This window comes from Exophiala mesophila (assembly GCF_000836275.1).
Source record: "Exophiala mesophila strain CBS 40295 unplaced genomic scaffold supercont1.4, whole genome shotgun sequence".
Classification (NCBI taxonomy): Eukaryota; Fungi; Ascomycota; class Eurotiomycetes; order Chaetothyriales; family Herpotrichiellaceae; genus Exophiala; species Exophiala mesophila.
The window spans coordinates 2,452,201-2,476,940 of NW_015622507.1; the positions used below are offsets into that span (position 1 = coordinate 2,452,201).

The 24,740-nt window shown below is 49.7% G+C and overlaps 9 protein-coding genes across 9 annotated transcripts; 6 read left to right on the plus strand and 3 right to left on the minus strand.

Moving 5' to 3' along the window:
• Positions 1–106: 106 nt before the first annotated feature.
• PV10_06032 (uncharacterized protein) lies at positions 107–1,696 on the plus strand (the record flags this gene model as incomplete). Its single annotated transcript, XM_016370781.1, has 1 exon — positions 107–1,696. Exon 1 carries the CDS (start codon positions 125–127, stop codon positions 1,694–1,696), a length of 1,572 nt encoding a protein of 523 aa, XP_016223074.1. The 5' UTR covers positions 107–124.
• A 385-nt stretch (positions 1,697–2,081) lies between these two features.
• Positions 2,082–5,968, minus strand: PV10_06033 (uncharacterized protein; the record flags this gene model as incomplete). The annotated part of the gene is made up of 1 exon (XM_016370782.1): positions 2,082–5,968. The coding sequence occupies one exon, from the start codon at positions 5,966–5,968 to the stop codon at positions 2,114–2,116; it is 3,855 nt and encodes a 1,284-aa protein (XP_016223075.1). The 3' UTR covers positions 2,082–2,113.
• Positions 5,969–6,218: 250 nt separating this feature from the next.
• On the plus strand, positions 6,219–7,662 carry PV10_06034 (uncharacterized protein). The gene is made up of 2 exons (XM_016370783.1): positions 6,219–6,514; positions 6,590–7,662. The coding sequence occupies exons 1-2, from the start codon at positions 6,329–6,331 to the stop codon at positions 6,887–6,889; spliced, it is 486 nt and encodes a 161-aa protein (XP_016223076.1). The 5' UTR covers positions 6,219–6,328; the 3' UTR covers positions 6,890–7,662.
• Positions 6,544–10,969, minus strand: PV10_06035 (uncharacterized protein). Its single transcript, XM_016370784.1, has one exon. It carries the CDS (start codon positions 10,936–10,938, stop codon positions 6,892–6,894), a length of 4,047 nt encoding a protein of 1,348 aa, XP_016223077.1. The 5' UTR covers positions 10,939–10,969; the 3' UTR covers positions 6,544–6,891.
• A 637-nt stretch (positions 10,970–11,606) lies between these two features.
• On the plus strand, positions 11,607–17,039 carry PV10_06036 (uncharacterized protein). The gene has a single exon (XM_016370785.1). It carries the CDS (start codon positions 11,807–11,809, stop codon positions 16,964–16,966), a length of 5,160 nt encoding a protein of 1,719 aa, XP_016223078.1. The 5' UTR covers positions 11,607–11,806; the 3' UTR covers positions 16,967–17,039.
• A 222-nt stretch (positions 17,040–17,261) lies between these two features.
• On the plus strand, positions 17,262–18,234 carry PV10_06037 (uncharacterized protein). Its single transcript, XM_016370786.1, has 2 exons — positions 17,262–17,498; positions 17,556–18,234. Exons 1-2 carry the CDS (start codon positions 17,300–17,302, stop codon positions 18,170–18,172), a joined length of 816 nt encoding a protein of 271 aa, XP_016223079.1. The 5' UTR covers positions 17,262–17,299; the 3' UTR covers positions 18,173–18,234.
• A 269-nt stretch (positions 18,235–18,503) lies between these two features.
• On the plus strand, positions 18,504–20,913 carry PV10_06038 (uncharacterized protein). Its single transcript, XM_016370787.1, has 2 exons — positions 18,504–18,721; positions 18,808–20,913. Exons 1-2 carry the CDS (start codon positions 18,588–18,590, stop codon positions 20,753–20,755), a joined length of 2,082 nt encoding a protein of 693 aa, XP_016223080.1. The 5' UTR covers positions 18,504–18,587; the 3' UTR covers positions 20,756–20,913.
• On the plus strand, positions 20,896–22,951 carry PV10_06039 (uncharacterized protein). The gene has a single exon (XM_016370788.1). The coding sequence runs from the start codon at positions 21,239–21,241 to the stop codon at positions 22,877–22,879; it is 1,641 nt and encodes a 546-aa protein (XP_016223081.1). The 5' UTR covers positions 20,896–21,238; the 3' UTR covers positions 22,880–22,951.
• Positions 22,906–24,667, minus strand: PV10_06040 (uncharacterized protein). The gene is made up of 2 exons (XM_016370789.1): positions 23,424–24,667; positions 22,906–23,301 (listed from the first exon to the last, which is right to left on the minus strand). Exons 1-2 carry the CDS (start codon positions 24,505–24,507, stop codon positions 23,117–23,119), a joined length of 1,269 nt encoding a protein of 422 aa, XP_016223082.1. The 5' UTR covers positions 24,508–24,667; the 3' UTR covers positions 22,906–23,116.
• Positions 24,668–24,740: the final 73 nt, after the last annotated feature.

The window sequence follows — 24,740 nt, forward strand, 5'->3', positions numbered from 1 at the left end:
TTAACAGATCCCGGCTCATTCAATCAAACCTTCATTGCCTTTGCCGGTTGAACAGATACCCCCTCAATATTACATTCCACACCAAGAGTCTAACTCACACGGCTCAGCCCAGACTCGGGCAAGAATGCCTACGCCTCGTAGCCATCCAAACTACAATGTCCATTTCTCAAATGCCAAGATCAAAGCCATTGTATCCAAGAGCCTCGACGACGTTGACGACGACGAGATCAGCATTGAACCTCTACCGTCCGGCAGATCTTTCAACAATCGAATCTACTACATCAACATCAACACCAGGCTCCGCGTTGGAGAAGAAAGTGTGACTTCAGACACCGAAACTGAGACCGAAGAAGAATTGGAAAAGATCACAAGCCGACGCACCCCAGCAACCACCTCTTTCGCCCTCAAAATCATTGGTCGCGGTTTTGACGAACGCAAAATCCAGAACGAAATCTCCTGCTTACTGCTCCTTGAGAAGTACTGTCCCTCCCTGTCAATCCCGCGCGTCTTATCCTGGTCCGAGGACGGCGAGAAGGTCCAAACTCGCAGCAATCCTCAAGGCCACACCTCACTCCACGAGGCCTTCTTGGCTGGTCTTGATGGCGAAGAAGACGCCTCAAAAGAATCAGTGGGCCAAGGATGGATGTTGTTGAGCCGTGTTCCAGGTCATGCCATTACACTCAAAGACCTCAAAAGCCCTTACGGAAGTTCCATCATGCGCCAGATTGCTGCTTATGTCGCAAATTGGAGAACCAATATGCCCCCAGGTAATGCCATTGGAAACTTGATCCTTCTTGCACAAGGGGAGGCACCACCCCCAGCTGCAACCCTGTATGTTCGTTCAATTCTGCCAGGAATGGACGTCTACATTCAAGGCAGGCTTACAGGTCATGTCCAACCCACTAAACCTCTCGTCAATCATCTGGTCTATGTTACTCACCGCCTCAATTCTGCACTACGAAAACTCGAAGAAGTAGAAATCTATGCCCACATTCAAAAACCAATGACTGCTATGGTTCGCCGTTTTCTCCAGAATACTCTTCCATATCTTCGATTGTTTGCCAACTCTCGGGTTCCTCAAGATCCACTGCTTCAGTCCGACGGCCTGGGACAAGCCTTTGTCCCACAGAAGTCTGTCTTCACTCATTATGACCTCTCTCCTCGCAACGTTTTGGTTACTGAAAGCGCGGATGGTGTCATTGAGGTTTCTGCAATTCTGGATGTGGAGTTTTCTGGACTCTACCCAGAGCCCGAGGAATTCGCAAACACGTTGGTCAATGATGCCTACGACTGGGAAAATGAGTCATATGCTGTTTTCCTTGAGCAGCTTCGAGAACTCAATGCAGTGCCAGCTAGTTTAGCCCAGCCAAACTACACTTCCTACTTCGAGGCGAAGAAGTTTGACGACGACACCAAACAGGAGAAGGAGATCCAGGATGAGATCATTCCCTTTGGAGACGTCCTCTTCCACCAAGCATGCCTAGTGATGCGAATCATCGAAAATGTTGCGCCGTGGTGGGTGAAGGAATTGAGCGGCTTGAGCGACGATGAGCTGAAGGAGGAATTGTTCGGTGCTCTCAGAAGAGTAAAACGTTCTATTATCTCCCTGGAGGAGATGGATCAAGTGATTCTGTGCTCCACAGCCGATATTTTACCTGGCCCAAAGATCGGTGTTTCCCAGGACAAAGCCGATTGAGTCATCACAGTCGCTGCAGTTGACCAAGGACACAATCACGTCGTCCTCAAAGGCTATGTTTGTGTCTATGTAATATCCAACTGTACTACCTTCAAGGTCTGTGTTTCTTCCACAGCATAGCCAGAGCATGTTTTTTGTCGAGGCACACATAGGGTATCGGTATTAGCCACATGATCTTCCCTTACTGTCCTTGAATTCAAGTCCTCGTTTTAGATAGTGTGAGCTAGAAACGATGTAGAACAAACACTTTCAGTTATGTCTGTCTTATGGTATCTTGTGTTGGATGAAAGTAGAATATCCAGATCAAGGCGCAGTCTGTGGGATAGAGAGATTCCATACAAGATACCAACCTCAATCTCTATCCATCCCACACACAACCACTCCCAGTCCCATTGGACTCTCTATTCTGATATCAACTCAACTCAACACCTTCTCCACCCTCCACCCCTCTTTCGTCTTCAAATCCAAAACCTGCCTCACCTTAACCTGTCCTAAAGGCCAACACGCCGCCTGAATCGCCCCCGAATACGGCACCAACTCCACATTGACCCAACACTCCCTCCTCTTCTGCCCCCCTGGACTCGCCGCCTTGATCTCCTCCACTTGACTCCTCGCCACCGGCTTCCCATACCTTATCAACGCCGTATCCTGCGCCAATTGACGTAATTGCAACGGCGTCACTGGCGTTAAAGGAAACATACGTGTTTTGGCAGTGGCATTAGTGACACCGGGCTGTGATTTTTGGAGGTGAGTGTAGGAAATATATCCCGGAAGGGATTTAACGGTGAGTTTTGAGAGGATGGATGATGGATGGATATAGACAGCGAAATTCGCATGGGATGGGTCGGTGAATATCGACGACGAGGAAGAGGATTGTTGTTGTTGTTGATCGCCGATAGGGATGAGAGGGAAATACGGAACATCAACCCCCCTTCTCGGCGCAATTGTTAGACCTGGCGGACGAGGAAGTAAATCATATCGTATGGCGACTTGATCGATATGCCCACTTGCGGCCAGAGTATTTAATCTCGTGATTGTCGCGGGGGAGAGTTTCTGGGTTTGGGATTTTGATAGGATTTCGTGGGTGATGATGCCGTGGTGGTTGGCTAGGATGAGGCGTTCGAGTTGGCTGCGGAGTTGGAGGATTTCGAGCATGGCCTTTTCGCGCAGGAAGTGGGTTTTGCAGAATTGGGTGCGGGCGCGGGATTCTGGATCGACAGACGGGGTCGATGATGGTAATGACATGTATGAATGTACGGCAGTCATGACGCGCATGGCGTCGGAGGTTTTGTCGTGTCGGGATAGAGTCGACATGGCGCGGCCGTAGGCTTGTTTGATTTGGTCGCGTTCCGAGTCGTGGAGTTGGTCGGTGAGGCTGTAGGGTTCTCTGTTGGAGGGATTGGAGGAGATGGTGGTGGTGGTGGTGGTGATGGATTGTTGGGCTTGTGCTTCTGGGATGAATATCTCCGGAACAGCTAGACTGGCGACGAGGGTGAGGACATGAGCCACAAGACTTGGGTCAGTAATCCCGCCAGCTAGGATTTTACCTAGTCGTGGAGATAAGGGATATATGGACAATTGTTTCCCAAGATCGGTGATCACGCCTGATGGTGTCAAAGCCCCTAGATTTCCAAGGAGTCGTTCAGCTTTATTAAGTGTCGTCGCCGACGGTGCACTTGGGAATGGGAACTGCGCAATTGGATTCGGATATGCGAATCCCTTGAGTTGGAGCACCACGCTCTCTGCGGGAGCTCTCAGGATTTCTGGCTCTGCGTGATCAGGGAAGAATTGTTCATACACGGCCGATGTGTATAGTCGCCAACAATGGCCGGGACCTGTTCTGCCTGCTCGACCGGCTCGTTGTTGTGCGCTTGCTTTGCTGATGTAGTCGATTTCGAAACTCTGGACACCGGTGTTGAGGTTGTATTTCCGTTCTTTGCTTCTTCCAGTGTCGAATACAAATCGGATTCCGGGGATGGTTAAACTCGTTTCGGCGACGTTGGTTGCAAGGATGATGGGTCGTGATCCTTCGGGGGCGGGTTCGAAGATCTTGAGTTGTTCAGAGGTGGGCAGTTGGGAATACAGGGGAAGGATGTGGACGGAGGTGTAGGGATCTTTGGAATCTGGTTGCTTGAGTTGTCTTGGGCTTCGGTTGGGTTTGGTCGGGAATGGTGTCTTGTCTTCTGGATTTTCTTCCTCCTCTTCATCGGAAATGTCAAATTCGTCAGCTTCATCTTCATCTTCCGAATGTGTCAAGATCTCAAGCTCATCGAAATCATCATCGCCCTCTTGTATCTTGTAGTCTCCGACGTCCATGTCTTCAACTTCGAGTGGGATTTCACTTGCTGCCACTTGTACACGTGGTGCAGATTCCAGGCTACGATGTTCTCCTCGCGGTCGTAACGCAGTAGAGAGTCGATCAGCGACTTGTCGAATTTCATTTTGTCCAGTCAGAAAAACGAGAATACCTCCTCGAGGTAACTTTCGATGCGCCCTCGTGACTTTTTCAATGACTTCTTCGATATAGTCAGCCCGAGATCTCAATGCAAAGTGTGTTGTGACACGATGTTGTCGACCTTCAGCTTCCACAATAGGTGGCTTGTCGGCCGCTGAAAATAATTTCTCGTGTAGAAAGTCGCCGACGTTCAAGGTGGCAGACATTATGATTAGTTTCAGTGGTTTGGGGTCAGGGTTCCACTTGTTCTTGACCATTCGAGCGGGAACAATCTTGCTGAGCATGCCGATCAGGATATCTGTATTGACACTTCTCTCGTGCGCTTCATCGATGACAATAACGGAATACTTCTTCAGAAGCAGATCCTGTGACAGTTCTCGCAGAAGGATACCGTCGGTCATGAATTTGACACTAGTATCGGGAGAGACGTTGCTGTCGAAGCGAATTTGATAGCCGACGGTTTTGCCATGGTTTCCAAGTTCCACGCCGACTCGTTTTGCCATGCTTACGGCCGCCACTCGGCGAGGTTGAGTGATGCCAATCATCCCTGGTGTGGGTCCATCCGGAGAACCATATCCAGCTTCGAACAAGAACTGAGGTACTTGGGTTGTTTTTCCACTGCCAGTATCACCTTTGATGAGTACAACTGGATGGTTGTGGATTGCTTCCATGATTTCTTGCTCTTTTTGAATGATGGGAAGTTCAGATCTGGATTGTTGAATGTCTTCCGTCCGGTTGACGTGGACGGCATATGCTTTTCGTATCGATCCTGGTTCCGGACTTGATGAAGGAGCTTTGGGTTTGGGTTGTGTGGTGGGAGCTTGTGAAGACTGAGGAGCAGGTTGCAATACTCCCTCGCCCTGGGTGTATGATGGTGTATGTCCGATTGATTTATTCACCTGTGAAGTCGCCCATGCCTTGAACGCAGAATTTCTGGGTTTCAGTTTGCCGTCTTCTGAGACACCAGATGTGCTTGTATCGTCGTCACTATCGTCATCGTCGTCGTCGTCGTCGTCGTCATCGTCGCCCTCTTCGGACTCGCTCTCATCGTCTTCATTTGATTGAGAATCATCCTCAGAGTTCGAGCCATCCGATTCTAGCTCAACCTCCTCGGACCCAGAATCTTCAGCCGACTCGTCAGTATTTGATCCATAGACTGCGTCCTCCGGCTCCGAGTCGAATCCATCCCATGAGAGCTCTCTGTCCACCAAAGGTTCCGCTTCGAGCTTCTTTCGCTTTTTACTCTTCTTAGTCTGAATAATCGGCAGACCATTCTCATCCAACTGCAAAGGCTGAGCAAGACCGGATCCTACCGAGATCACAGGAGTCAGGGCCTGCACAGCAGGTTCCTCAACAGGCGTATCTATGAAAGCTCGTTCATGTTCTGCCTCAAAGGAATCTTCGCTTTCCACATCCGACGGCTCATCTTGAACTTGTTGTACTTTCTTCTGCGGTCCTTTCCCTTCTTTAAACTGACCAAACGTCCGTTTCCCTAGGTTTGAAGGCGTATCCTTAGCCTTGGCCACCACCGCATCGTACTTCTCCTTCTCTTGCTCAAGTTTCTTCAACAGGTCGAGAGTCTCGTCTTTCTTCAACTTATTCTCGATATATTTGTCCAGACGCTTCTGCTTTTTCGCCGATACTTTTGGTTGTTGGGCTCTTAATTCCTCCCGTAGTTTCTGTCTCTTTTCTTCTTTCTCCGCTTTACTGAGCGGCACAATTTGTTCCTGGTTGGACGGGTCCGCAACGGTGGATGGAGCGGATTTCTCTCGGGCTAGGACTTTGTGTTTCCGCTGGCGCGGAACAAAGCGAGGCATATTGACTCATATCTCGACGCCCGAGGGGATATGAGTGCTTTCACAACTGTATGGAAGGGTCAGAACATCAGTGGTGGGCGCAATAAAAATGCGGGCAGACATTGAACGTCGAAAAGAATTCTACACCGCCCGAAATTCTGCCGCAGATTTTCAAAGGCGGTGAAACCAAGTTAATATCACGTGATCAAACCTCTAACGTTCTCCGTCCAGCAACGACAACGACATTGAATATTTTCCCAATCCACCAGAACTCATATCAGCGTCGAAGAAATAGATCCACGCTGTGGCAATGATCTCCTCATCTGACAGATAATCACTTTTCACCTTCAAGGAGTAGCACCCGCCCCATATCCCCAGACAATGGGTCTCCCTCAAAACTACGCCCTCCCCACCATGGACGACGACACAAAAGTCAACATTCCCTTCCCAGCGGCAACGAAACAAGCTGCAGCCGAAATCAATGGCGTCAAAACCGATGTCATGTCGGTGTCGTTTGCAGATAAAATCATGATCACCATTACTCAAGGCGGACGCATAGCACAATGGGTAAACATCCACCATGAATCACTTTGATTCTCAAGTCTACATTGGTCTATACTAACGATACGCTTAATTTCGCAGGTCACCATACCTCTTCTGAGTGATAATCCAACCCAAAGTGATCCATATTTCCAGACATTAAGCCCCGAAGAAGACGGTTTACTTCCTGCCGCGCGTTTCCAACCTCGAACCCTTCTTGGTGCGGGTGGGCCAGATCGAGAGGCTTTGGGTCAGCTCTATGCTTCGCAGATAGCGCATGCCATCACTACCAAGTCGCCTCAGGAAGATCGCTCGCTTATGCTAGGGCTTGGTCTCGCCAAAGTGGACTTTGACCGTGAATTTTTCCTGAAAGTGGTTGATCTTGTCTTGTCCATAATCTAGGATCACGGGTTTGATCTTGATTTGGGCAAGGGATCTGTGGCGTCGAGTTGAAATGGTGATCTTGCGTGCCAGATTCGACGGCCTGGGTCTGGGTATTGGCCATTAGGTGTCTTTGAATTGGACCGATGCCGCCCCTTGATCTCTTCCACCGATGCGTTAATCTCATAGTCTCCTGCCACCAATGCGATAATGCCAAGTTCGGCTTCACCAACACCATTGGGCTCGATGGACGGGTGCAGGGCGCTTTGGAGAACGCCTGACCAAGCGAATCGCTTCGATAGGTCCAAGGCTATATTGTGGGGTTGATTTCGGAGAGCTGGTTGAAGTCGCAGGAGGAGTCGCAGTGTCTCTGTGGTACGATTGTGGACCTTGACCTTCAAAGTCGCAAATTTCTCGGCGGGGAGGATGAAATGGGACTTGCCCACTTGTTTCATAACTTGGTCGCGTTCTGTCGAAGACTCTTCTGACGGCGATTCAACTGGAGTCAAAGTGTAGTCGATCTCGACGTGATCCAACCTCAAAACATCGACCATTCGCGGGCTCAATCGGATACCCTTTCTCAAGTCGATTTCGCCCTTTCTTCCTGAGGTCGGTTCCGTCCATGTTCCTGTCAGACATTTGAGCAATTCTTCCCGATACCAAAAACACTCTCGGGTGGCAGCCTCTGCTTCCGGGCTGAGTTTGGAAGTAGATACAACGAACTGTTTCTGTTTGTCAAGGTTGGGGATTGGCGTATATGGGTCAGAAATGAATAGCCGGTGCACCAGAAGAATCACTCTTGTGACCAAACCAGGCTGTAATGTCTCATGTGTTGCATACAGATCACCGCGCTGGGCGTCTTCAAGTGTCAAATTGCTGGCGGCTTGCTGTCGTGCCTCGATCGTAATTTCCAATGGCTGTGGCCAGACGTTGCGTAGATCGATTGATAGCATGCAAAAGTCGCTTGCAGAAGGCTGTGCTTTTAGCCAACTTCCCAGGTTCGATGCGCCCGTACACCCATTTGCAGAGCCTTGGATCTCTGTGTCAGAATGTGCCGAGCTCCACCCAAAATCGCTCTGAATTGGTAGAAAACTGCACCGCGGGATCTCGATGCTGGCATTCACCGTAACATTGATAGGATATCTGATTTGGCGTGTGTAGAATGTTTGCTTGACCTCAGACGACGGCACTCCGAGATAAGCAAAGTCTGCGTAAACAGCAGCGTTAGCCAGTCCCGGGCGCCCTACTATTTGAATCGTGTAGCTGGTGGACTGTTTTGGGGCAAGCTTCAGATTCGACGGAGGGCGATCTTCTCGCTTGATAAAGATAGCTGGTCGTGTTGCCAGTTGGCTTTGGATCTCGTACTGCTCCGAAGGGCTGAGGTCTTTGTTCAACAGTGCCTCCTTGAGGCGTGTAGTCACAGAGTCGTCAGTCGTCATCAACACGAGATCCGCACTCACATCATCGCTCTCGTTGGTCAAACCTAGCACGAATGAGCGGCTTTCTCCCTCTAGCAACATGATGGTAGGTGATTCCAGTGTGCTGGAGCTCATGGTAAGTCGGGGTTGCCGTCCAACAACCTGCAGCTTGAGAGAATTTGGCGCTGGCAAGGACGCCTTATCTAGACTTTCACTTCCATCAATGCCATCTCCAGTCGTCTTCGTTCTAGTCTTGATGCGGCGGAAACCTCCAGCCTTTTGCTTCATAGACACAGGGAGCGTCCAGTCGCTTCTGAAAATGAAAAATTCTTGTTGGTAGCAATTGCGTATTTTGGCTCTACAGCCAATGATTTCGAGGTCACCATCTGCAATTGGCCTTCCATTCAAGTGGAAGATCTGCGTGGAAAAGGGGCCGAGGACAACACTGTGTCGGGACGGTTCGAATGAAACTCCCTTGGTAATCAGACATATCTCTTCAATATCGACCTCGATCTCCAGAGGGTTCTGCAGAGAAACAGCAAACGCAGCCAGCTCACCGGCGACGAGCACGGGAGCACTGGCAACACTTTTATTTGTAGAAAATGGGTTGTAAATGAAAGGGTCTCTGACTGGATCAGCAAATCTGCTTGCTCTGACCGAGAGATCACCAGGTTTATGCGGGATGAGGTTGGAAATCGAAGCCTGTTCAAAAATCTGCACATCACGGACCATGAAGTCATCCCAATATTCTGCCAAACATCCAGAGTGTCCGAAACGGGAAGCGGCAGAGATGGCTCGTTTCATATTTTCCGCCAGATTGGCCTGTTCTTCAATCGGAATGATCGGTGCCCGTGGTGGGGACGACACCGGCATCGTTATATTTTGCTTCGCAGCTCGCAAGATATTGGAGGCAAAGTGCAAGCTGGCCGGGATATCTGGCAACGCTTCGCAGACGCCGATGCAGACCCTTAGCATTTCGATCTTAAGTAGGACGTCTCCTGTAGCATGCTCTGCTGCCCAGCTCGAAAGATTTGCGTGCACGAGCGCAAGTTCGGCGGGGATGAGTGGGCGTATGACTGGGACTGAAGGGAGGGGAACCCCGTAGGCGCTCGCAGCGACGCTGAGCATAGTTCTTGTTCCTACCACCATCTCAGGGATGATACCTTGGAGTGCATTGCTTAGAGGGGGTAAGCCTGCAGCTGGATGGACACCTGCTTCGGCAGCACCGACCTTCCTGGCCTCAATCAATTTGGGTACGAATGTCTGCATCAGCTGTTTCAAGTAAAATGAAGATTTTCTTTCAAGCCCAAGTTTTGACAGGCTACTAGCAACTGCAACCAGCAAGCTGGTATAGTGCCAGGAATTATTGCTTGCCTGGGATGTCTGAAGCGTCTCAATCAAGGTATTGGCCAAGCCTGCCTTGGACACTGAAACATGTTCGCCATCCATCGAAGAGGCGTCTTGAGCAGCATCGTCTCCGACAATCAACCTCTCAAGGGTCTGAGTATTCAGAACGCAACCTATAGACCGGATTGCCACCAAAAGGTTGACAAGTCGCACACGAGACTCTCTCAGAAGATCTTGCAAAGAACCGCCAAGGTCTAGATTCGAGACTTTGCCGTACAGTTCCAGGATGGTTTCGATCAAGGGCGGAATCAAGGATGCGAGAGGTTTGAGTGAGGTGCCTGCATTTGCAGCAGCATCCGAGCCAAACATGCCATTGCGATTGGGTAAGGAGCGGCATGCTTTGGGGATGGTGTAGGGGATTTCGGCCCATGATAAGCACAACATTGACACAAGGAGGCACTCAAGAGCCTTTCCGTGCCAAAGATGATCCTGGTTCTCAATGGCCAAGGTGGCGCCTTCAGATAGAGATTTCAAAGCATCTAGCCGCTGACCACTTTGCAACTTAAGCATGCCTTGAATGATGTAGAACCGACCTTTGGATGTACTGCTCTGAGGAGCGGTCTCAACGACGGTCGGTAATGGGCTCGGGGCTTTGCTGGACACAGGGGTCAATGCGCCATCGTTCGGGACTGGAGTTCTCGAAACTCGTGGGAAGGCTTGTGAGCTCCCTATGGGTACCATACTAATTGGTTTGTCTCGGTAGTCGTCGATGAAAGCAGAAACTGCATCGTTCCAACGGTGAATAATATCGTTGACGACTTTTAGGGCCGATTCCTTGCCATTGTCAATGTCCAAGAGTAGAGCGCCCGAGTCAGGCTGAGCAGGAGAGCCATTGTGACATAGGACAAGCTGACTGACAAGCTGCGCGGCGGATTGGATCTGCAACTCCTGAAATTGTGACTGCACAGATACGATGCTCGGTGGTTCCGCCTTGTCACTGACCCCGTTACGATCATCGTGTGAACCAAGTCTCTGGTGGTCAATCAACCCCAGCAGGATTTGGGGCCGCCCATTAGGCTCGAGGGGGAACATATCTGCCCTTCTGCCATCTTGAGTTGCTGTGATATCCAGGAAAATAGGGCCCTCAACAGCATTTCCCGGAACTAGGTCGGTGGGTTGTACTACCGCGACGCTCTGCAGCAATTTGATGAACTCCTGGAATCGATCAGGGGTGACTGGTCCAGCCGGGATGCACAGCACATTAATTCGGAGGTCTGCCGTCGGCAAGAAAGGGTTGTATCCCATAGTGACATGGCTACAGTTATTGACAGTGACGCTTGAGGTAGCGACAAGAACATTCGAATATCAAGGGGATATGATATCTCCACGTGTAATAAAGTTGATGCCAGGAAATCCGACCGTCGTTAGAGGCGGGTCGGCCGTTTTGGGAATAGTCTGGTTTGGCGTGTCGCCGCTTTTGACGTCTTCAGGTGGTGAGGATAGGACGACAACTATAAGCATAGAATTGACTAAGGACGATCTAAGAGAGGTTACCAATGTATTCTAGAAATTCTGGGTTCGGTCCACTAGTGCACCTTACCTACCTTAACTGATGGCTCGAACTGAGGCACTGAGGGTGGTCGAAAGGAGTCTCATGTGACTTCGCGTTGGTGTCGGCAGAGTTTCCTGTTTTATCAACCTGATAAGATAGGAAGGAGCGATCTTCCGGTCCGCGACGAAGCACCAAGGGAAGGCGCATTGGTGTCATGCGTGTCACTCCTGCCACGCCTCGTTGCCTCTGCCTGCCGTGTCTGCACATCATTTTGCCTCTGCAAGGCTGATTCACAATGGACGACCTCCGTGAAACTCGAAGTCAACCATCCATCATCAGTTCGTCTGCATGACCTCAATGTTACATTGTATTAGATTGTCTTCCTTCCAAGGCTGTTTCTTAAACTTTATCATTGTTTATTCTATGGTTCGCCATTGACATCCAAGCCTCCATCGCTAAGTTGGCCCCCGACGCCTGTCCATGGCGCCGCCTCGGGTTCGCCTCGCCTATCTTTGATGCATAATAAACATTCCTCGTTTCGAATCGATTCTGCGTACAAATACCCCGTTCTTCAACGGGTGACGGCCTCGTTCCCTGCTCCTCCTTCCACACCACCTGACCATGGATTTCAACGCCCTGCGGGCACGCACGCTGCGTTCCGGCAATGATGAAGAAGCCGTGACCGTCAATACAAGAGCGTTGATTGACAAAGTCCTGGCTCGATACTCAGGCGAATGGACCGTCCTGCGAGAGTTGCTTCAAAATGCTGCCGATGCAAGTGCAACCAAGATTACCGTCAAGTTCGAGACCATCCCATCCACAACCATTCCTCTCCCACCTTCAACTACGTCCAAATCGGCTCTGCTCAAACACACGCTTCAGAACCATACCCTCAAGCGCCTCGTCGTCACGAACAATGGTACGCCATTTAACGAGAATGACTGGAACCGACTAAAGAGAATTGCTGAGGGCAACCCTGATGAAACAAAGATTGGTGCCTTTGGCGTTGGCTTCTATTCCGTCTTCGCTGATTGTGAAGAGCCATTTATCTCCTCGTCACACGAAGCCATGGCATTCTACTGGAAGAATAATTCCCTATTCACTCGCAGGCTACAGCTATCAGAAGCAGAAACCTCGCCGAATACAAACTTTGTTCTGGACTATCGGGACACCACGTCGCCCGTTCCCCCACTCCTTCCCCTCGCACAGTTTCTTGCCAACAGCCTCACCTTTGTTGGCCTAGAATCCATAAAATTACAGGTGGATGACTGGTCCATCCTTGATTTGCAAAAGAAGACATCCCCAAGTCATGATCTAGATATTCCTCGGGATATTGAGCCAAAAACAAGTGAAGGTTTTATGAAGATTGCACACCTTACCAAGGAGGTTGCTCAGATAGATGGAAAGTGGATGCCGATTGTGGGTTGGAAAGCCGCCAGAGACGCCAGCTTCCGTTCTAACGACAAGGACTCTGGCCCGTCTCTTCGAAAGTTCTTCTCACGTTTGGCTGGTGCCGTGCAAGATGACACCCCGGATTCTGCGCGGCCAGCTACTCCTACTGGTGGCGATGGGGACTTTTTGATCACTCCCGTTTCTGCGACTGTCTTCTTGACTGTCAACACCGCCACCATCAAGACATTTACGGGACAGAAATTCAACCAAGAGCTAGAGCGCGCCACCAAGAAGCCACCTCCCAAGTACACGAAGCTTGCCGTGCTCACCGCTCCCCATATTGCAGAGAGCAGCCTCGCGCAAACTTGGGCCGCCGGCGACATTTTTGGCTCCGTGCTTCCCACAAAGAATGGGAAAATCTTCATCGGATTCCCCACCCATCAAACCACTGGCCTAAGTGCTCATATCTCCGCGCCGTCAGTTATTCCCACCGTGGAACGAGAGTCGATCGATCTCAATGCCAGATATGTCAGGACCTGGAATATGGAGATGCTCCGGGCAGCAGGCATTGTGTGCAGAATCGCATGGTCCACTGAGATGGGCGAAATGAAGGATAAAATCCTCCGCGCGGCAAATGGGCGTTCCAAAATCCGCATGGAAGATGTTCATCCCTTCCTAGACGAGGCCGTAACGACGTTCAAGAACTTTACTTTCAGGGAGTCCACCCCTTCAGGAGCCATTGGCCAGTTGCTCGAAGATGCATTCTGGACCTGCAGCAAGAAGGCTTCCATCGACGTCTTGTCAACGTGCGGCGTATTGCCTACACACAATGTTCGAGTTGCCCCCAAGGATCTGAGTTTCATGGCGGGTATTCCAACCATTCCAGAGAAGATAGCCTCGGAAGCTAAGCCTCTCGTCTCGAAATTGGTCGACTTCGGCCTCATCACAGAGGTCACTGTATCTGACATCAAAGTCGCTCTTGAATCCAGTCCACTGTCTGCAGTACAAGTGTCAGAGTTTCTTCACTGGCTCACGCGTCAGTCCACTCGTGGACAAGTCGATCCGACCACCGTTTCGAATCTCCTGGCGGTCGCAGTCGTTAATGACGAGCATTCTGAAGGAAACTCAAGTCCAATTCTGCAACTCGGCGAAATGCGCTATTTCCTGACTGCAGGCAGAATGCCGGTCGACTATCCTGTTCCACCGTCTGTCATGCCCTTCAAGTTCACAAAAAGTATGAGCAAACATGATCTCGAGAGTCTCGGCTGGGAAGAACTTCAAATTGTTCCTTGGATGCGTTGGCTGATAAGCGAAGCCGGCAATCGTCAAGTCTTGAGTGAGGACCAAGACATAACCCGGTCGCAAGACTTCAGCGCTCAAGTGCTCCCTATCTTGTCAAAGCAATGGGATTCTCTCAGCCAATCGTCCAAGTCTTCTCTTGTGGATCTTCTCACCAAACATACCGTGATTCCAACGAAATATGGTATGAAGAAGCCCGGGGACTCATACTTTGCTACCGTGAAACTCTTTGATGATCTAGCCACCTTAAAAGGACTATCCAATGTCAAGGAGAAATTCCTAGTGGCTTTGGGTGTACGAAAGACCGTGGAACTAGGCGTTATCTTCGAACGTCTTCTGTCCAAAGACGCAGCTGGAAGCCATGTGGAACTCATTCAGTATCTTGCTTCTGTGCGCGACGACATACCTACGTCAGATATGCAGAAGCTGAGGAATACGCCAATTTGCCCACGGCAGGGCAAAGAGGCAGACCCAACCAAGCGGTACAAGGTTGCAGAACTCTTTGAACCGCGCCCAGAGCTGCGAGATCTGGGGCTCCCGTGCCTCGCCTGGCCCGGTCTGTACAAGAGTAGCAGCCAGGAGGGCCGCTTCCTTAGTGCCCTCGGGCTCCGAACAATTCCGACTGTCGATGAGCTTGTTGGCATCATGGCAATGGCTGTGAGAGATGACGACCGGCAGCTTCTTGACAACCGAGACAGGGCTCTCGTCTATTTCCTGTCTCATCATCATGCCGCCGGTTATGGTTCTTATGACTATTCGAAAATCACTGTTCCATTTTTGCCAATCGAGGGAAGGCAGTATCAATTAGCAGTTCCATCGGAATGCTTCATCGACCGCGGTGCCGCCCTTCTAGGGTTCAAAGTTGTTGATACCGACTGGATCCCCAACGCGTCCAAGTTTGGTGTAAAGGCCAATCCTCCTATGGAGCAGTGCATCAATGTTCTACACAGACGTCCTCCAACATCGTACAATGATGCTAGGGCTATGTTCACCTATTTCGCCACCAGGTTGAACGAGATTAACGCGTCAAACATTCCTAGATTGATGGACATGAATTTTATTCCTGTCTTTGCGCAAAATCGAGAAAAGTCGGCGCCAAAACTGCACACTTCGCCACGAAATTGCTTTTTAGGAGAGAGTGATGCATTTGGAGAAATCTTTCATTATGTCGACTTTGGAATAGAGGCCAACTCGTTTCTGCTCAAGTGCGGGTCCAAGGCAGAACCATCTCAAGTTGAAATCGCCCAGATCCTCGTGCGAGAGCCTGCTCGAATTTCGTCAACTTTCCGAAATCCAGAAAAGTACCTGGCTTTGCTGCGAAATCTGGCCGACAACATCAAGACGTTGAAAAAGCACAAGGATCTGTTTGCAGAGATGAAAAAGGCCCCTTTCCTCCTCGCCAGCAAGGAACTCCCTGCTCCACCAAATCATGCAGAAAAGGCGCGATCAGAAGACCCAGACGACTTTGATGAAGAAGAGGCTCATGGCATTCGCGAATTTCAGTTGTGCAGCGCTCAAGATGCGATCATCATCGACGATTATCTCAACTACAGCTTGTTCAAAAGTGAAATTCTGGCAGCTCCCCAGGAAGAAAGCTTAGAAGACTTTTACCACAGCTTGGGCTCTCCTCTCTTGAGCTCCTTAGTCGAAGAATCAGCCAAGCATGGTCCCCGAGCTCCTGATCAGAAGCCGGCTGAGAAACTCCAGAAGCTGATTTTTGAACGATCAACGCTATTCCTGCACGAACAGGCGCCCGATGGAATCAAACACGATGGGAAGTGGCTACAGAAGAATCTGCAAGTTCAGCTAGTGTCGTCTATTACCTTGAGGAGATCACTTCGTGGACGGAACATCCATCATACCGAAAAGCGGACAGCGGTGATCACGTCTGCGGATCGAAACTATACTTTGTGGATCAGTGGTTCCAGACCAGATTTCTTCCAAGTGAGTCAAGCTTTGGTCATCATCATTCTCACCAGGCCAAAGCTACATTCTGCACTCACCCTTGAGATGTTGTTGAAGACGGATCTGCTGGAATTACGAGCCAGGGGTTTCAACGTTAGTCGGATTCTGCGACAAAAGCAGGCCGAACAGCAAATGGCAGACAGCAGGCGTCAGCAACAGCTCGAAGAGCAACGAAAGCGGATCGAGGAGGAAGAGAAGGCGTGGAAGACATCACAACAGGCCAGGGAGCAGGAACTGGCCGCGATGAACAATGTTCCAGGAGGATTCCCTGACTCGTCCAGTCAATACAAGACGCCTAGAGATCAGCAGGCACCTGCGCCTCCCTCAGATAACGACGGTCGGTCTGGACGAAATCTTATCTCTAATCTATCAAAGCAATTGGGGTGGGGCAACCGTCACATTCAGTCGATGCTTGGAAACGACAATGCACAAGGGTCAAGTGCTCAGAAGAGCAATTCAAGCCCCGACGCACCACCGCCTTACCAGGATCCTCAAGGGAAAGGCAGCCAAACCGGCGACGCTGTCACTTCGCCGCACCATTTGCGAGAGAATCTGCTCAATGCAGTTAAGAAGTCTAGACCGAATAATTCTTCCCAGCTGTTCTCTAGGGGAGAAACCAATGTGGTCACAGAGACCAAGTCGTACTGTGATGAGCATCCTGGCCATGAACTATCACTTATTGCTGACATCAAGCATGGCATACAAATGTATGTGCCGCCTAATGTTGAGGGCTCAGGGTTTTTGCGAGAGCATTCCGCGGGTCTTACGAGGTTTGCAACGTTGCTCAACTCTGTCGGTGAGATTTTCAGTCTTGATCCGCGAACCCTCAACATTTTTATGGAGCCTTCTGGAAAGACGATTGCGTTCAACAGAAACGGGAGTGTCTTTTGCAATTACCGCTACTATCGGGATCTTCACGAGGGCAAAGCTGATCAGGCAGATGCTCTTGTATACTGGTTTGTGATTCTATGCCACGAACTTGCACATAACTTGGTTGGGGATCACAGCTCTGAGCACAGTTATTATACTGAAGGGTTTGTGGTTGAGTATTTTGGAAAAGTTGTCCAAGCATTGGGTCGGTTAGGGTCAACGAATACACCACAGCAGCCGTTGGTAGATATCTAAACTGTTGGTCGGTAGACTGAACATTAGAAGCTAGACAGAACTAGAAAGTGTATAATTAATGAAATGATACGAGAAGACAATTACATGAAGCTGATCCAAGGCCTTTTTTTCGGGCATTTGTTTATACCGATTCCTATTAATACTATTAATACTATTATTATCCGATATATTTATTCTAGAAGTGGAGGCAGCGGTACCGTCTGTATGCTCATCCGTATATGCTCACTACGGTGGACCTCTAGTGCGTTGTATGATCTACAACTCCAAATTACTTTCTCATTATTAACTGAGAAGACTGCGACCAGCTTCGAAGGAATCTCTTGAAGTACTTGCATGGGTGCACAGCGAATAGTTGGTACCCGGGTCGCCTCATGGAGCCGTCTGGCACCCTGCAGGCAATGGTCGAGCTCGACCACCCTGGCTTCAGGCCATAACCGATGGTCCAAGATCCGACATGACAAAGGGAAAAATGACGCCATGAAGAGCAAGGCAAGGACGGTGCTATCGCACAGTATCATTCTTGCCTCGAAAAGTGAGCAATCGCGCCACCGCAGCTCAATCTAATCTCAGACGCTAATCCTTCTCACAGTGGGCGGTCCTGACCCGGCATTGAACTCATCACTAGCAATCGCCATCAACAATGCGAAACGGAACCAACTCTCCAAAGACACAATCCAAGCCGCAATCCTCAAAGGCCAAGGCAAATCCCTGAGTGGCCTACCTCTCGAATCTGTCGTCATTGAAGCCATCCTCCCCCACGGTGTCGCGGCCATTATTGAATGCGAAAGCGACAATAAAGCCCGCACGCTACAAGATATCCGTCTCATTGTACATAAAGCCGGAGGAACAATCACACCCACGGCGTTTCTGTTTGAGAGGAAGGGACGAATTCAGTTTGAAGAACAGGACAAGGTCGGGGTGGATGATGCATTGGAAGAAGCGATTGAAGCTGGAGCAATGGATCTTGTGTCTGAAGACGGCAGACTGGTGGTTGAGACAGCCCCGTCTGAGGTCTCTGCTGTTGCTGAGCGTCTGAGTCAGTCGTTGAATCTGTCGGTCGACAAGGCTGAGATTGTCTACGTCCCGAACGAGGATTCGTTGGTCTCTTTGACGGAAGAGCAGGAAGGCGACTTACACCGGATACTAGAGTCGTTGGAGAACGATAATAGTTTTCAAAATTTGTATATTAATGCTGCGGGACAATAGATTATAGATATATATATCAAATCCTAGAAGGCAATCCGTTGTCGTCCTCACCTTGACTCAAACGGCTTTAAGATCCCATTGGTGGGCGTAGAATTGCAACAGTGAGTATTCAGCCCGCCGTGTGAACACGTAGTCAAGCATTGCGACCGTTGGATTTCTAAATACATGTCATCGCCATTTCCTCAAATCCCAAGTTCGAAAAATTGCGTCGAAACATTAAACGACTAACGAATATATGTACGGTGGATCATAACTCCGTCTATATGACACCCTGGCCAGAAACGACACCAGAATAGCTTGTAAAATGAGATCGACCATTTCGTGACACAACGTTTTAATCCAATGGCCGAGAGTTATTCAAAAAGATAGTCGAAATCTGTTCTTTCTCGCCTCGATGTGAGGAAAATTTTTCAAAATGGACCCCGTCACCACAATCACATCATGGGAGCAAGCTTTCGAAAGCCACCGCATCCCTGAAACCAGGGCCATCGAGAAGCAATTGCGGACAAGCGCAACACGCGATAAGGAGAAGTTGAGGAGTCTTGTCGGGTAGGTTGCATTACCACGGTCTTGGGGTGGAACTGTGCCCGCAAGGAATCCAGGGATTTATGACGTGACTAACCTTTTCCACGCAGCGGGAGTTATCGCGATCTTCTTGCCACAGCCGATTTGATTGTGGCATTGGACAAAAGAACCAGGACAGCTGAAGATCATTTATCCTCAATCTCGCATGCTTGTAGGCCACCGGAGCAGGATGCATCGCCGAGTTCTCCATCAGCCGATAAAGTCATCTTGGCCCAGTTGCAACTTTTGCAACGATGTGCCACGACTTCAACTGTCCTTCTTCGGCAGCGGAAAGTATTGCAATGTGCTCGTCTGCTGGTGATATCGCGACTTCTTGTCAAGTCTGTCGGTGATCAGGAGGTAGCAAGTAAACCTTTGGAGTTTTTGAGAAACAAGATCGGCCACATCCGCCGACAGCTTCTCCGACAAGTCGATGCTACTTTGATAAGTCCTCATTCACAACCACCGGATCTCCTTGAGGCGTTGAGCTCCTATTCTTTGGTCACAAATGCCTCTTCGGCTGATGCTCTGGCTCATTTGTTTCAACTCAGACTCGAAAAGTTGCAAAGACATCTAGACTCGACCTCGAACAGCACGGCGGTGGTTGGTGAAGGTCTACGGTATCAAGTGGCATCACTTCAGACCTTCAAGTCATTGATTGGTCGTCCTTTGACAGAAGCTGTGGCCAACCTTCAAAAGAGGCCCATTCTGGCAGAGCCTGTGTTTAGGGACATGGAGTCATTAAATCTGGACAGACTTTGGGTTTTAATTCCTTCGGATATTCAGTCATTTGTGCCTTATTTCAAGAGGACCGTTCTTTCACCAGACGAGATCAAAGCCAAACTCGAGGCATGGTCTCGAGATGCGTGTGCGGCTTTGACACGGGCGCTTGAGAAACATCTATCGAATCTCCGTGATGTTGATCGGGTGCTGGAACTTCGAAAAGAGCTCTATTTCATTCTCTTACCCTTGTACTTCTCGACACCAGCAAGGAATGAGATTCAACACCAGATCAAGACGGCATTGAACGGACGGCTAGACAGCCTGCTTCGAAGTCAAGTTTCACAACTAGACACCATCGTCACCAAGCTTCTCAATGCCGGTAATACAAAGACAAGGTACAATTCACTCTGGGATTCTGAGCTTGCACATTCAGGGGTGAACAGCTCTGGTGGTCGATTTGTGCAACAGGTCAAAGCTCATCATAGTGGGTATCATGAGGCACTCGTGAAAGCAAGCAGATCTCTCAACAAATGGATCACCAGCATCAAGGCCACCGAGGGCTTATTTGAGCAGTTATCCAGAGTGAGATGGCGAGACATGGTAGAGGAACCGGATGAAGAAGATGAGGAGGAGGCTATTCAGATAATCAAAGACTTGAGTCAAACAGACTCGGACGGCTACAAAGAGACTCTCAAATCATCCCTCCATACGGCATTGGAAACATACGAATCGACCGTCACCAAAGCTGCCACAGAGCCCGAGAAGGCAAATACTGAGACCGAGGGTGTGACCATGCTTCTACGGTCAATACGAATGACATCTTCAGCACTCCAGGAGGGGTTTTCAGGTTCAACCAACTTCAGCAGCATGGGTAAAGTTGTTGTGAAATTGCACGAAACCCTAGCGGCAGAAACCATCAAAAAGCTGGCGGCATCAAATGAAGAGGCGGGAAAGAAACCAGGTCAGACGGTTACGTCTTTACCAGAGAACATGCCGTCACCCAGAGCTTTTCTGGTCTTGCAAAAATTATGTGAGATCATGTTCGATATTGGTGGGACGGACATTTGGTCACGACCTGCAGTCTCCAGAGTTAAGGATCACTGTCGAGCTAGGATATTTGCTGCCGAGCATCGATCTTGGTATATGGAAAACGCCTTTGACGAGGCGTACCTCTTGCAGGCCCTCAAGACGACGTCTTCGTCGGACGAAAAGCCAAATGCAGATGCATTACTGCATGAAAAAGCGGCGGCTGAATACTGGACACGAACGAAACTGTTGTTCGGGCCTTTGGCTTGATGTGCTGCACTGGGTGGCTGACAAACTGGCTCAATCGTCGATATTCACTTTTCCCAAGAGGCCAAATACGACATTATGATTGCAACCAGCTGATCAGTATCTTGTCGGGTGGATTCAAGTTGAACTGGTCTCATCGCTGACTTCAACATTGATATCAGTCACGTGTAACACTAAGCCCAAAAAGGCAAAGGATCAATAATGACGCGTGCTCGGTCCAACCCAAACTTCTTTCCAACAAACTAAACTCATCAACCGCGTAGCGAGTCACTTGATGTCGGAGTTGTCCTTCTTCTTGTTGTACTCGTACCACCAAACACGACATCACCACACCTGAACCAATATTTTTCTCACGACATCTAGCCCTCATGATGAAGCACGACTGACCGCCACTCTCATCCTCTCCAAACGGTGTGGCACCATCTCCCCTCTTATCCGCTCACCCCCTCCAACCTCCATCTCTATCTCCCTGTCAACCCACCAAACATGATTACCCACGAGCAAAGCATCCTCGAAGGCCCCGAGACCCCCGCTCCGGTCTTTGCATATCGCGCCTTCAAGTCATATTTCCTCGGCTCACCGTCACCTGAATCATCACCTGATCGACATCCACGTCTAGCGGAGAAAGAAAACATACCCATGGCGAAGTCATCATCGTCAATCCCAAAGCCAGACCCTGCCAAAATTCTAAGCGTTACCACCCATAAGCGTGACACGACCAGTTTCAAGGCAGTAGGCAATGGCCTGGTTTCGCCGGCGAAAGGCATCTTGAAGACACCGGGGTCGGTGCAATCGCCGTATAAGAACCGTAGTGTCAAGTTTGATAGAATCAGTCCGGACACTTTGGAAAGCGAGGATCTGAGAAAAGGTTCTCTTTTCGGCAGACGCGACAGTGAGGCAATTCAATCGGCATCAAAGAACGATACACAGTTGTTATCTGCGGTCGCCAGAGATGTTCCTACGTCTCAACCCGCCAATAAGCGACATAGCAGCTCATCAGTCCCATCCTCGTCAAAACCCACGTCCACAGCCACTTTACGTCGAGCCTCTACTCCAGTCAGTAGTTCGACCAGAGGAGGACACGACAACAGACTACAGCCCTCAAACACTCCACTACTGACTCCCCACTCGCCAATTGCTGATCCCTCGACCGTTCCTTATTCAACGTTTCTACGTTTCAAAGAGACGACTGAGCAAGAAACCAAGAAGTTGATTCGCTATAATCGCAAGATGCGCGACTATGCACGCGATCGAGATGCCGAATGCAGCGATGCACGCATGACGATTCAGAAATTGCAGATGGAAAATGAAACGCTGAAAACGGCCAATGCAAGGTTGAAGCAGGATGCGAGACGACATATGGAGTCGAGTGCTGGTCATATTGATCGAAGCGAGGGAGAAGTGGCGATTGAAAATATCGAGCTTAAGCAGCGGACTTTGGACCTGGAAGAACGAGAAAGAGTGTTGAAGTTGGAATTGAAGAAGGTCAAAACAAAAGCCAAAGAGCTAGAACGACTGTTGGGAACTCATAGTCAAGCACAACACGAACAGCGATCTCAAAGTTCCAAAGCGGAAGTCCATGCTCCGAACAACAAGTCGAGAGGACAACCTGAGCATAAGCGAGAGAAAAGCACCCCGTCAGCCAAAGATGAGCATATCGAGTTAGATGTCAACGATGGTCATCACGTTGAAGCCGAGTATTTTCAACACCACGAAAAAAGTCCCGCAGCGACGACCATCCCTCGACCTCACTCCTATTCCTACTCCCACAGCCAATCCTATTCTCATTCGCAATCTCACCACCGAGCCAGCGCTCCACGTCCTCAAAGCTACTCTCACCAACCATGCGTGTCATCATCATCCCACCAGCAGCCTAAAGAACCAACTTCCACCTCCACCACGACAAATACACCCAAGCCCAACACTCTCAAGCCAACAGCCACCGGTAATACCAACATGGACGCATCACGAGCAGCAGCAGCAAGAGAACGACTAAGACTACGATCAGAGAATCGCAAGATCAGTAACGCTGGTAGCACGGACGTTGGGATTGACCAAAGGGAAGGACTACGAGACAAAGACAAAGACCGAGATCGAGAGAGTCAACTCGATTGGGAGAATTTGTAGCCAGATTCATAGGAGTCGATTATTGATCATCGTTCTGTCACGCGTCATTGTGATTTGCTATACATGAAAGAGTCCTCACTTGACCTTCACAATGTATTTGAGAAGGAATTCAAAGAGTCTAGTGGGGATAACCATGCCCAATCAGACTGTTACTATTCGATATTTGACAATCGATACAACATCTGTTTAAATAAACCAGGGCTTGGTTTGTTGATTCATCATTCGATTCCCTCCACACTATCCTAAATGCTCCTCATACTCCGTCTGAGTACCCTGAACACGAGTCGGCGTCGTATATCTCGCGGCATTTTCCGCCTGGATTTTCTCCTCCTGAGCCTTGGCCGCAGCTTTCCGTTTCTTCTCCGCTTCTTCCCTTTCACGTGCTTTGATCGAGCTGTAGTTCAATGTACTGATGATCATAACTAGATAGAGGCAAACAAGTTAGTTAGGAGTTAGGGACTTGGAAACAAGAACCAAAGAGGAAACCAATTGATTTCTGAAGAAGAAGAGGAGGAGGAGGAGGAGGAGGAATTCTTATACTTACAAGCACAAACCCCGATCGCAAAAGCGGCTCTCCTTGTCAAAACCCACCTCAATCCCTCCACCTCACCCTTAGCCTCACTATTCAACAAAACCGTGATTTCATAATTAAGCTCCTGAATCTTGGAATCGATTTTTCTCTTGTCTTCCTGTAACCCGAGTTTACGATCGTTGAACAAAGCCTTCAGATCTTCTCGCAAGGTAAGTAAATCCTGGGTTACTTTTTGATTGAGAATATCATGTTCATGTTGTAATTGGGCGCGTTGGGATCGTTGAGCTTGGGCTTCGGAATGGCGTGCGGTTTGTAATGTGGTGCGGAGTTCGGAACATGCGGCGCGGAAGAGGTAGGATTCGTTTTCGATGTCGGATTTGGACACCAGACCTTCCTTGGCGACGTCGAGGTTGAGCGCGAGCATTAACCGGATGGCTTTCATCACTGTGATGGCTTGTTCTTCCGTGTAGGCCGAGGCGAGTTGTTGAACCAGGCCGTAGGTGTCGAAATGGTGTTCGTAAGGGGAGGGTTCGAGATGGGGGTGTCGTGAGGAATCTTGTTGGCCTTTGACCTCCGAGGGGGAGGGGATAGAGAGAACCATGTCGAGTTCTTTGTTGGTTAATGGGGATTCGTCTTCGGGTTTGATTTGGTGTTTTTGGGGGCGGGAGAACGAGGCTTCGTCTATGTAGTCGGAGGATGTGTTGGAATCCTGTGGTTCATCTTGTCCGACGCCTTGGTCATTTTCCGTGTGAGATGGGGATTTGGATTTGTTTTCTTTGGCAGGTTCTGCGTCCGACGCTGAGGTTTCACTTCTTGCGTCCTTGACATTGTCCTTCTCCTTCTCCTTCTCCTGGTCCTTGTCCGCCTTTACTACCTGATCCCCTGGTTTCGACGGTGGAGGAAGATTTTGCGTCGCCGCCTGTCCATACCGTTGTGTGATAGCGTCTTGAGGTCGTCGACGGGTGGAGTGAAATCCAGCCTTGCGAGTTTTGACCGCTGGAGGAGGGCTCCGCAACGATCGGTGAGTGGTTGGTTCGCAGGCGCGCACAGCTCGTAAAAAGTTGGGATAGAGGAATGAGAGGCGAGGGGTACTCATCGTGGAAGGCAGGACTGGTCTTATGGAGGTAGGTGTTATTGCAAAACAGAGCCAGTGCTAGTGCATATTGGATGCTATGAGAGACCTGAGAGGGAGTATTGGAGGGCCATGGTCGTCGATACTCATAGCTTACTTGCTCGACGGTCATGCCTGAGTGCCATGAAACTTGGAGTATGTGTTGTGCAGCCACAATCTTGAAGCCTGATCACGTGGGTTCAGGTGGCGGTGGCTCA